At 40.2% G+C, this 12,797-nt stretch overlaps 1 protein-coding gene across 1 annotated transcript; it reads left to right on the top strand.

Moving 5' to 3' along the window:
• The first annotated feature begins 11,556 nt into the window (after positions 1-11,556).
• On the top strand, positions 11,557-12,027 carry LOC129684384 (acyl carrier protein, mitochondrial-like). Its single transcript, XM_055617528.1, has one exon. The coding sequence runs from the start codon at positions 11,557-11,559 to the stop codon at positions 12,025-12,027; it is 471 nt and encodes a 156-aa protein (XP_055473503.1).
• Positions 12,028-12,797: the final 770 nt, after the last annotated feature.

Here is a 12,797-nt window from a genome sequence, read left to right as displayed (position 1 = left end):
AAGCACTCTACCAACTGAGTTCTATCCCCAGCCCAGCAAGGCTTCTAATGGCAATTGACATGCAGGTGGCATTGTGATCTGGGAAGTCCATAGGAGCACTCTAGAAAGGTAGACTTGATCTACTATAGAGAAGCCCATGAATTGCCACCCATGAAAGAAGGCTGTTTGTTATGCTAAGCTGAAACTTATATTGGAAAGATAAATCCATAAAATGAAACCTCCCCTTGTCTGCAGTTCAAGTTTTGTTGACTCTAATTCTTATTTCTGCATACATTCTCCCTGAAATCCTCACAGGAACCAATAGAGCTTGGCATGTGTTACTTCCTGTGCATTCATTCCAACAATGTCCAAGGATCATCAGTCAATGACTACCTTGACTGACTGTTGCATTAGGTTAACTTTATGAGTTTTTCTTATCCTGTAAGTGGTGAGTTTGCATGGATATGTATAATGTAAGTAATAGTCTTACAGTTAAAGATCACAAAATATAGGAACTACATCAAACATTTCTTTTACATCTTTTTAGTAGAAATTCAATTTTTTATTGATCTTTGCCACAAAACAATGGCAACATATTAAATTAGCATTTGAATTACATATTAAATTAGCAAATGAATTACTCTAATTCATTTCTGTTTTGTTTTGTCTGTGTGTGCAAATATGTAGGAACCCCTAGAGAAAGAGTTACATGTGAGTGTAAGCTGCTCAAAAGGGGTAAAGGGCACCAAACTTTGGCCTATTCCAAGAGTAGCAGGGACTCTTAACGGCTGAGCCCTCCCATTACTCTATTTCTTGCTGGGGAAAAACTAGATGCTTTCAAGGTTCAAAATAGTCAGCAATTCTAAAACCTGTGTCAATGATAATCCAGATCAGGTTTAGTATAATCACATCCAATATATATACTCTCTTTGAAATAGTAACAAGGTTAAAATAACATTTTAATGTTCAAAAGCATTATATTGACAAAATTAAAATCTTTTAAATCCTTGGCAGTTGACTATGCATTGATTAAACATTAGTAATTTGAATGGGTTGAATACTTTTTTTTAGTTGTGACTTAAAGTTATTATTATTTTTCAGTATTTCAGGGCCCTGTCGTGACAGGCAAGGTCTCTACTACAGAGCTACATTTATTCCCAGATCTTTACTTGTGATTTTAAAATTAGGAGAATAAAAATAGACAAGAAACAACAAAACCTACCTGCTGCCTTTGAAGAACACCCGTGATCTGGTTCTACCCTGTTTATCAGGGGCCTTCCACACTGCTGTTCTATAGCCACTGTCTACTCACATGGCTTCCCACATGTTGGTTCCTATGACACTTTGCCTCACTGTGTACATGAACATCTTCATGCTGCTTACCCTTGGGATTCTTTTTCTCAAGTATGGATGCACAGCAGGCTTTCATGGAATAGTATTTAATGCTAAAGAAAAAGTATTCAGTTACTTAATTTGACAATATTCAATAACATTTGGTGTCAGGGAAAACAGGATACACAAGTCAAACAAGCAATGGAAATGGAAGATGATGTGAGTCTGAATGCCTATTGCTTGTGGGAATGATGTCAGGACACTAAGTGAGAGTAATGTGAGCTCTGGACAGTAGATCTTCATCCCCCAGCAGCATGAGAGCAGCCCAAAACTAAAGCAGATAGCTGGACTTGAACCCTAGAGCTTTGGTTATCTGGTGAGGTAGCGTCCATGGATTTGCATTTTTTGTTTGTTTGGATGGTTGGTTTGTTTTTTGAGACATGGTCTCTCTATGTAGTCCTGGCTGTCCTGGACTTGCTTTATAGACCAAGCTGGCCTTGAACTCACAGAAATCCTCCGCTTCTGCCTTCCAAGTGCTGGGATTAAAGGCATGTGCTATTATTCCCTGCCTGGATTTCCATTTCTGACTGCCTCAGACCACACCCAGCAGCATTGCTGGAAAAATCATGCTCAGGCCATATGGACTTTGGTTTTTTGATATAAACCACATGCACTTAGTATGTCTGAGGTGCCAAGCAAGTAGAAGGGATGAAAATGTGCTGAGTAAGGAAGGCAATGGTTCCAAGTCTGCTTAGAGAAAAGGTCCATCTTGAGGCTGATGGAAATCAAAACTGTATCATACAATACTGTAATGAGCGCTTGGGGCTCTTAAAAACCCAGTTTTCCCTGCATCATATGTGCTAGACTGCCTTTTCCACTTGAGTAGTCTGGGTACTCTTGACCATGTAGATGGAGTGTCATTCTGGATTCCCTGCTACTTACTTGTTTATGTTGTTTGACTCCTACCAGAACAACAATGCTTTCATTACCCATAGTTTGGTCCTAGGTTCTGAAATGATGAAGTACAACCTTTTCTAGATTGTTGTCAATTTTTCTTTAATTACAGAATCACTTCTGCAGCTCTCAAAATAGATTTCTCTAGCTCTGCACCATAACTTTGGGATTCTAGGGCTTCTCTCAGACTCTATAGGTAATGTTCTGTTCTATTGACAACTGATCAAAGTAGTTTAATCTTGCTGATATATTGAATCCTTAAAATTTCTAGTGGTAATAATCAGGAAACCATTTTTTTTCAAGCAAATTATTACCATAATTATTAACTACAATTTATCTAGAATGGATATGTAGATATTCATGCCATATCAACTGAATTAAAAACATACAGGTCCTGAATCCAACCACTTCACTCATATACTCTACTGTATAGGCATGGAGTGGTAGAAGAAAGATGATGCTGATTGCAGATACGTAAGGGTTACTCAAAAGGGAATTATCGAAGACCTATCAAATACTCTCATTTCATAGTATCATGATGAATATTAAGAATGTGAGAGGTGAAAGAAACACATCAATTTATGTGGGCTAGAGATAAGGGGAAATACATAGGATTCTGTTACTGTGCAGAACCACAAAGCCCTCTAAGCTGTAGTCTGTGGAAGAATTTTAATCCAGCATCATGGCTGCTCTTGCAGGGGATAGCTGTCTAAAAACCTTCTAAGTCTATGTGATCCATCTGGAATGTAGACATGCCCTTAGCACACACCTTTAACCCCTAACAATGGAGGTAAAGTTAGTTTGTAGAAGAAAGCAACTATTTTTGAAAGTGATGTCTAATTGAGGGGTAGACAAAGTGATAAATCAGAGAAAAATCTGATAGAATGAGTGAGATAGGATATGCCCAATTCTCATGAGAACTGAGAGGAAAGAGGGGATATTTAATATATCTTTTTAAATAAATAGCAGTTGACATAAAGTACAAGAAGGAAGAGCACTAATAAGGAATGGTATAGTGTATATATTAGGACTATGGTTAAAAAGAAAATATAATAAAATATAGGTTCAATATCTTTTCATTTGGGGATGAATTCTAAACTAAAATATAGAATGTGGGTCTGTTAGAGAGTCATTTCTTAAAGTTGGCTGGCCAAATTTACTGTACTTTTCTCAGTTTCTACAGTATGTTTGCACAAGAATGAAATGTTCAAACTTCTATTCACCAGGGCAAGTGCTCATGTGAGCCATGTGTGCCTGGGGTTCTTCTTAGATCAAAGTTGGATACTTACCCTTTCTGTCCAAATTGGAGAATCAAAATGTAGATGGACGCCACTGTAATGAAATTGCTAGGGTTGTAGAGGGGAGGGTGCTCAAGCCTGCTGGCGCTCAGGCGATGTGTGAAAGAACACTATTGCTATGACTACAATACTAGGCTTTCTTTTTTCTCTTAAATTATATGTGTTCTCTCCCCTCTTTCCTCTCTTTGTCTCTTCCCTCTCTGTCCCTCCATCTCTCTGTTTCTTCCACCACCACCCCACACATGACACGATTTTAATGTGGAGGTCAGAGGACAATTGGTACAAGTAGGTTTTCTGTTTCTACTGTGTGCTCACTGGGGATTAATATTGTTTGTTAAGTTTGGTGACAAGCACTTTTACTGACTTTACCATCTCAAATCCACATACCCCTGTCATAATTTCTTGACAACTTTGTCCATATTTGGTCTACTTTTCTATATGTTTCAAGTACTGGAGGCTGAACCTGAACATTTTGTATGCTCCATTTTGTTTGTTTCTGACAACATTGAGACATGGTCTCACCATGCTGCCTTGACTGAGTGTGAACTGTCATCCTCTTGCGTCAGCTTTCCAATGAGCTGAGGTTACAGGTGCACCCACAGGACTGTTTCTTCTCATATGCTTGTAACTGGCATTTCTCGTTAGCTTCATTCTTCCCTTTGTCCTCTGGCTAACAGTAGTTATATAATAGCCATGAAGTGTTATGTCTTTTTAGTGTGGGGTTGACACCCTTTATGCTTAGGTATGTCCATCAAATTTTCTCATTAGTTGGTGTCCTGGCCTCTCACAGTTCCACCCCACAGCTGCTTCTTAATGACATCTTCATGCCTTCAAAACGTGTACCACCTGGGCAACTCTTACTCTACCAAGTTCATCTACCAGCTGCCTCTGGAACACAGCTTCTGTGTTCCCTCAGGAAACCACTTTCCAGAAGATTTCACCACAGTGATGCTGGTCTCTTTTTAATCAGTGCTAAATTCTTAGCTCTAGCTGACCAGCATGAAGTATCTCTCTCAGTAAAGTAAAAGTTTCATTTAATAGTTCTAGTATCTTGCTAATTGCAGCTGATTCTTCAGTCCCAGCTAACCAGAACCACAGATTCTTCACAGAAAAAGCCCGGTAGAGTCTTCACTTCCCTCTGAAACTTCACAAACCAGGCCTCCATTTTCTGTACTGTTTTTAACATTCTTTGCTCCCACAGAACATCCCACTGAGCTCTCAACATCCAATGGCTTTTCCATTCCAAAGTTCCAAGTTCTTTCGACAACCTTTCTCTGACCACATTTTCAGGTCTGTCACAGCAATACCCCACCACACTAGTACCAACTTGTCTTAATTAGAATTTCTATTACTGTGTCAAAACATCAAGACAAAAAGTAAGCTGGGGAGAATAGGGATTTTTTTGGCTTGCACTTCCACAGCACTATTCATCACTGAAGGAAGTCAGGAGAGGAACTCAAACAGGGCAGGATCCTGGAGGCAGGAGCTGATGCTGAGGCCATGGATGGGTGATACTTTACTGGCTTCTTCCCATAGCTTGCTCAGCCTGCTCTCTTATGAAACCCGGAACCACCAGCCCAGGGGTGGCATAACCCACAATGGGCTGGGCCCTCCCACATCAATCACTAATTAAGAAAATTTCTTAGAGCTAGATCTCATGGAGGCATTTTCTCAATTGAAGTTCTCTCCTTTCAAATAACTCTAGCTTGTGTAAGCTGACATACAACCAAGCAGGACAGTTGGATCTTGCAAAGTTTTGGCTTTTTTTTTTTTTTCTGAGACCGAGTTTCTCTGTGTAGCCCTTGCTGTCCTGGACTAGCTTTGTAGACCCAGCTGGCTTCCAACTCATAGAGCTCCACCTGCCTCTGTCTCCCAAGTGCTGGGATTAAAGGCATGGACCACCACACCTGGCAATTGCAAAGGTTTTAGGGAGAAAAATGTCTGTGTGAGTATTTTTCAGTTTTGCTTACATTTTAATCTATTGCATCTTTGGATATGAATCCTTACCAGATAAGAGTAAAATACTTTTTTTACATTCTGATTTTCCTTTTTGCTCTTTTATTGCTTCCTTATTTTTTATCAAATAAAAATGATATTGACATTTATATTGGTTAGGGTTCTCTAGAGGAACAGAACTGTTAGAATGAATATGTTTCTATATAAATATACATATCAAGAATAGTCTGTCATTTATCTCTATCAATCATCTTCAACCAATCACCTATTTATCTATCTATCTATCTATCTCTATCTAAATCTATCAATAAAATATGTTTATGTATGGGATTTATTATAATGGCTGTGGTCCAGCTACTTCAACAGTGGCTGTCTACCAACAGAAGGTCCAAGAATCCAGTAGTTGTTCATTCCCCAAGGCTGGCTAAGTCAGCTTGTCTTCAGTATATGTGAAAGAACAGAATAGCCAGTGAGAGCAAGCGTAAGCTGGCAGAGAGCAAGATTCCCTTTTCCATATCTTGTAAAGAAGCTAGCAGCAGAAGGCTCCTTCCGTCCTTTATCTTATTCACTGATAATATTGGTTCTATGCTGAAAGAGCCCACAGGTCAAAGATGGCATTGCTTAGGTTAGCTTTCAACTCTCTCTATTGCCAAAGCTGGCCTTGAACTTGTGATTTTCCTGCATGAGTTTCCAGGTACCTAGGATATATGTAACACCTGGCCCAGTTATTTTTTTTCCCTTCCATTTCTTCCCTCTCTGCTTCCCTTCCTGGCTACCATTCAGTGGGTGTGAAGCATATTTCTTATTGTAGTTTTGGGTTGAATTTTCCTAATGAACAGTGATGTCACTCAAGTTATTATGGCATATGGTGGGATAAATAATATTAGTACAGTAAACAAATAAACAAAAGATATAAAAGGTTGAACAGATGGCTCGGTGTTTAAGAGCACTTACTGCTTCTCCAGAGGACTCCAGTTCAGTTCTCAGAACTTACTTCAGACAGCTCACAACCATCTGTAACTATATTCCCAGGGCACCTGAAAACTTCATCTGTACAGATGTGACACACATACACACAAATACACGCAATAAAACCAAATATTTTATTTAAATCTAAGAAAATAATATAAATCAAGAAAATACCCAGCAGAGTATCAAAGCAGATACTGAAACTCATAGCCAAACTTTGGGCAGATTGCAGGGAATCTTATGAAAGAAGAGGGAGATGAAAGACCTGGAGGAGAGAGGAGTTCCACAAGGAGACCAACAGAACCAAAAAAAATCTGGTCATAGGGGTCTTTTATGATATTGATACTCCAACCAAGAACCATGCATGGAGATAACCTAGAACCCCTGCACAGATGTTACTCATGGCATCTCAGTTTCCAAGTGCGTTCCATAGTAATGGGAACAGAGACTGTCTCTGACATGAACTCAGTGGCTGGCTCTTTGATCACCTCCCCCTGAGGGAAGAACAGCCTTACCAGGACACAGAGGAAGACAATGCAGCCAGTCCTGATGAGACCTAATAGGCTAAGGTCAGATGGAAGGGGAGGACCACCATTCCTATCAGTGGACTGGGGGAGGGGCAAGAGAGGAGAAGAGGGAGGGAGGATGGGAGTGGGAGGAGACAAGAGAGGGGGCTATAGGTGAGATACAAAGTGAATAAATGTAATTAATAAAATAAAATTTAAAAAAGAATAAAAATATATTTATTTCAATAATAATTTAGAATATTAATGGTCTAAATTACCAAATAAAAAGATATAGATAAGCAGCATGGATTAGAGTGCAGGCTATACTTTTGCTTCCTCCTAGAAATAGATGTAACCTTTAAGATAGACACTACCTCAGACTAAAGGATGGAAAATGTTATCCTAATCATATAGATTTAGGAAACAAACTGGAATAACTATTATATCATCAGAAAGCATAGATTTCAAGCCCAAAGTAGTCAGAAGAGATAAAAAGCCAGTTCACATCCATGAAGAGTACAACTTACTAAGAGGATTTGTTAATTCTGAACAGAGATACAACAAACACAAATGTACCCAAGTTCATAAAACAAATGCTACTCTATGTAAAATTACAGATTAATCAACTCTCACCATTAGACACGTCATCTGAACAAAAGCCTGAGAAACATTAGAGATATGTGACATCATAAATTAGGTGGCCCTAACAGACATCTACAGAATATTTTGCTAAAACACTAAAGAATACACATTGTTGTAATCACATCATGAAACTTTTCCCAGAATTATCAACATATTAGAAAACTAAATAAGTCTCAACAGATATAAGAAAGTTGAGATAACATCCTGTATTCTAACCACATTAGAATGAAGCTAGGCATGAATAGCAAGAGAAACTATAGAAACTCATAGAGACTAAACAACACTCTATTGAATAATCTTTGATAGTTTTGTTGCCACAACTATTAACTACAGTCACACTTTGAAGTATTTATTATTACTTGTGAAAATGTTCTTAATACAACCATTCCACCAGCATACTCTAGGCATATGAAGAGAACAGCAGCTACAGATGCAAGCATCACCAAATACAAGTGATGGAAGAGAGAACCTTTGGTGTAGACGATCAGACTGAATTAATGGACACATCATTCAAAGAAAATGTTAAATTCAAAAAGTCCTGACACAAAACATGCAAGAATTCTGAAACATAATGAAAAGACCAAACCTAAGAATAATAGAATAGAAGGAGGAGCCTGACATCTCCAAGGCCCAGAAAATATTTTCAACAAAATCATAGATAAAAACTTCCCAACTTAGAGAAAAAGATGCCTATAAACATACAAGAAGCTTACAGAACACCAAAAGATTGGACAGAAAAGAAAATCCTCCTGCCACGTAACAGTGAAAACACTAAATGTACAGAACAAAGAAACACTTTTAATCACCGTAGATGGAGGAAAAAGATAATCCATGACAAAACCAAATTTAAACAATATCCATCCATCCTACAGAAGATACTAGAAGGAAAACTCCAACCCAAGTAGGTTAACTACAACCAAGAAAATGCCGGAAATAAATAATCTCAACACCAGCAAAACAAACCCCCCTACACTTGTGCACATATGTACGCACACACACATACCCTCTGCCACCACCAACATCAAAATAACAGGAATCAACAATCACTGATCATAGTTCTCAACATCAATGGACTCAATTCCCCAACAAAGAGACACAGGCTAACAGAATGAGTGCAGAGAATCTTATGGAAGAAGGGGGAGATAGTAAGACTCGGAGAGGACAGGAGCTCCACAAGGAGAGCAACAGAACCAAAAAATCTGGGCCCAGGGGTCTTTTCTGAGGCTGATACTCAAAACAAGGACCATGCATGGAGATAACCTAGAACCTCTGCACAGATGTAGCCCATGGCAGTTCGGTGTCCAAGTGGGTTCCTTAGTAATGGGAACAGGGACTGTCTCTGACATGAACTGATTGGCCTGCTCTTTAATCACCTCCTCCTGAGGGCGGAGCAGCCTTACCAGGCCATAGAGGAAGACAATGAAGTCACTTCTTATGAGACCTGAAAGACTAGAATCAGAAGGAAGGCGAGGAAGACCTCCCTTATCAGTAGACTTGGGGAGGAGCATGGGTGGAGAAGGGAGAGGGAGGTGGGGTTGGGAGGGGAGGAGGGAGGGAACTACAGGGAGGATACAAAGTGAATAAACTGTAATTAATAAATATAAACATGAAGATAAAAATAAAAAATATTCATTAAAAAATCTCAAGTGGCAGCACATGCTGGTGAGAATGTGGAGAAAGGGAAACCCTCTTCCAATGCTGTTGGAAGTGCGCTCTTGCACACCACTTTGAAAAATCAATCTTACACTTTCTCAGAAAATTGGGAATAGTTCTACCTCAAGACCCAGCTATACCACTCCTGGTCATATACCCAAAAGATGCTCTACTATACCACATGGATACCTGCTCAACTATGTTCATAGCAGCTTTATCCATAATAGCCAGAAACTGGAAACAACCCAGATGTCCCTTAACTAAAGAATGGATAAAGAAAATGTGGCACATTTACACAATGGAATATTACTCAACTATTAAAAACAAAGGCATCATAAAATTTGCAGGCAAATAGATGGAACTAGAAGAAATCATCCCAAGCGAGGTAACACAGACCTAGAAAAACACACATGGTATGTCCTCACTTATAAGTAGATATTAGCCATAAAGTACATAATAACCATGCTACATTTACAATTCACAAAGCCAAAGAAGCTAAGTAACAAGAAGGGCCCAAAGGAGGAAACTTCAATCCCACTCAGAAAGGGAAATAGAATAGATATCTGAAGTAGATGAAGGGTAGGAACTGGGTGGGAGAGAGGGTGGGGAGGGGAGTAGGAGTGGGATCAGGTGTAGGGATAGCAGAGTGGCTATGGGGGTGGAGAAAAGGACTGAGAGAGAAAGAATGGAAATAGTTGGGGATAATTTCTGGGAGAGGGGAGGCTCCTGGGACCTTAGCTGAGACTCCCAGCAGCAGAGGATATGGAGCCTGAAGTCACCACCACCTGTAGCCAGAGGAAGGAGGGGAACACCAACCCCACCCATAGAGAACCTTTAGCCCCAAATTTGTCCTGCCTACAAGAAGTATAGGGATAAAGATGGAGCAAGGATTAAGGGAATGGCCAACCAAGGACTGGCCCAATTTAAGACCCACCCCGTGGCAGAGAGCCAACCTCTGACACTATTAATGATACTCTGCTATGCTTGCAGACAGGAACTTAGCATAACTGTCTTTTAAGAGGCTTCATCCAGCAGCTGATGGAAACAGATGCAGAGATCCACAGCCAAACACAGGCCGAGCTCAGGAGTCTTGTGGAAGAATGGAAAGAAGGATTAAGGAAGCTGGAGGGGTCAAGGTCACCACTAGAAGACCTACAAAGTAAACTAATCTGGGCCCATGGGGGCTCACAGAGACTGAACCACAATCAAAGATAATGTATGGCTGTACTTAGGCCCCCTATACATATGTAACAGATGCACAGCTTGTTCTCTATGTGGATTCCCTAACATTGGCGTATTGGTTGTCTCTTGACTCTGTTGTTTGCCTTTGGGTCCCTTTCCCACTGGGCTGCCTTATCTGGCCTCAGTGGGAGAGAATGCACTTAGTCCTGCTTTAACTTGATATATCAGGGTGGGTTGGTATGGGGGAGGCCCTCCTCTTTTTTGAGAAGAACATGAGGGGGGGTAATGGGGGAAGGGGATGTGAGGGTGGGACTGGGAGGAGAGGAGGGAAGGAGCAGTTTGGCTGTAAAGTGATTAATTAAAGAAATGAATGAAAACTAAAACAAACCCTTGTAATGAATGTAATTCATTGAACAAATATACATATATAGTTTTATCCCAGATGAAGTTTTCTCATCTGGGATAAAACCCCCAGTGGCTAGGGCTATCTCAAGGACTCCCAAAACATACAGCCTATTGCTCTTGCCCTTGGTTATCCCCAAGAGGTGGAAGCTAAGTCCTTATGGCTGAAGACACCATTCATTTTAGAAACAGGGCTCAAAGACCCCTGAGGTAGAACTGATCTATATGCCCCCTCTCTGAGGACTAGGTTTCATGGTATCAGAAGGTGCTATGTGCTTCCAAAGGAGGGAGGCAACAAATAGTCCTGAACAGCTGTAATACCTACGTACCACATCAACAACCAGACTGGCATGATAACTTTACAGGCACAGTCATGGCACATACACATTTGCTATAACCAACAGGTCTCTAATTGTACTTAAGACCTGTTCAACAAGAGAAAAACCGTACCCAGTGCTGGAAACCCAGCTAACTACTCAGAGTGAAGCCTTGTTTACTGGAGGAGAATCTATAACCGAGTTACTAACCCTAACAACCACAGAAACATTTGTCGTTATACCCCAGATATGCAGGTAAGTGTAGTTTTCAACCCTCAAGGAAACTATTCTTTGCAACAGAGACTACTACAGAAAACCAATCAATCAAAATACAAGAGTTTGAGTGCATTCTGGATTGGCATAGCCATGGCGGCCCGTGTCCTTTCCGCCTGTGTCCGCCACCTGCCCGCGGTCTATGCACCGCTGTCCCTGCTTCCCACACTGGCCTTGTCCAGGCCACTCAGCATCACTCTCCACACTGAGGGAACCTGGAGGAGACCCGGGACTCTGCAGCCCGCCTTGGCCGTCGCGCAGGTGCCTGGAAGGATCACACACTTGTGCCGCCAGTACAGTGATACACCGTCATTGACGTTAGAGGAAATCAAAGACCGAGTTCTGTATGTCTTGAAACTCCATGACAAAATTGACCCAGAAAAGCTCTCAGTAAATTCTCATTTTATGAAGGACCTGGGCGTAGACAGTGTGGACCAAGTGGAGATTATTACGGCCATGGAAAATGAATTTGGGTTTGAAATCCCTGATACAGTTGCAGAGAAGTTAACGTGTCCACGAGAAATTGTAGATTACATTGCAGATAAGAAGGATGTGTATGAATAAAGGATCAGAACCTTCTTCCTCACTGAGAGAACCCCGAGGACACATGATGGCATTGTGACTGACCGACAATGGTTAACACAGGCTTAATGAAATAGTTATTTTCTCTTACTAATTTTACAAGAACAAACTGTATTTATGTTTGACATGTATCAAGAGACAACTTTGGCTGCTACCTAGGAAGAACAAATAATTATGAATTTAAAGGTTATTCCTAATTTAATTTCCTTTATGAATTTATGGAACTAAGTGCTCCTGAACTCTTAAAGTTATACTGCCATGTCAGAAAAAAATAATTAAATATTATTTGGAGGGTTCAGTTAAAAAAAGATATGGCATTTCTGAACACATACACACTCAGTTTCTTAAAACAAATACTACTAGATGCAAAATCACAAATGAATCCTAACACAGCAATAGTGGGTGGCTTCAACATCACTCTCACCATTAGATATATCGTAGGGACACACAAAAAAAATCAGCATTGAGCTGTGTGTGGTGGCATGTGCCTTTAATTCCAGCATTCAGAAGGCAGAGGGGTGGTGGATCTCTGTGAGTTCAAGGCCAGCATGGTCTACATGGCGAGCTCCAGTACATCCAGGATTACACAGAAAAACTTTCTCAAAAAAAATCCATAATCAACTTTGACACACTAGAGTTAAGTGGCATCATCAATTAAATGAACTAAAAGGCATCTATAAAACATTTTTCCCAAAACACTAAAGAGTACACATTGCCATAATCAGACCATGAAGCTTTTGCCAGAATTATCA

The sequence above is a fragment of the Psammomys obesus genome, unplaced genomic scaffold, assembly GCF_907164565.1.
Source record: "Psammomys obesus unplaced genomic scaffold, mPsaObe1.curated_primary_1811, whole genome shotgun sequence".
NCBI lineage: Eukaryota > Metazoa > Chordata > Mammalia > Rodentia > Muridae > Psammomys > Psammomys obesus.
Note: the sequence above shows the minus strand (reverse complement) of the source record. Positions and strands in the feature narration are given on the sequence as shown.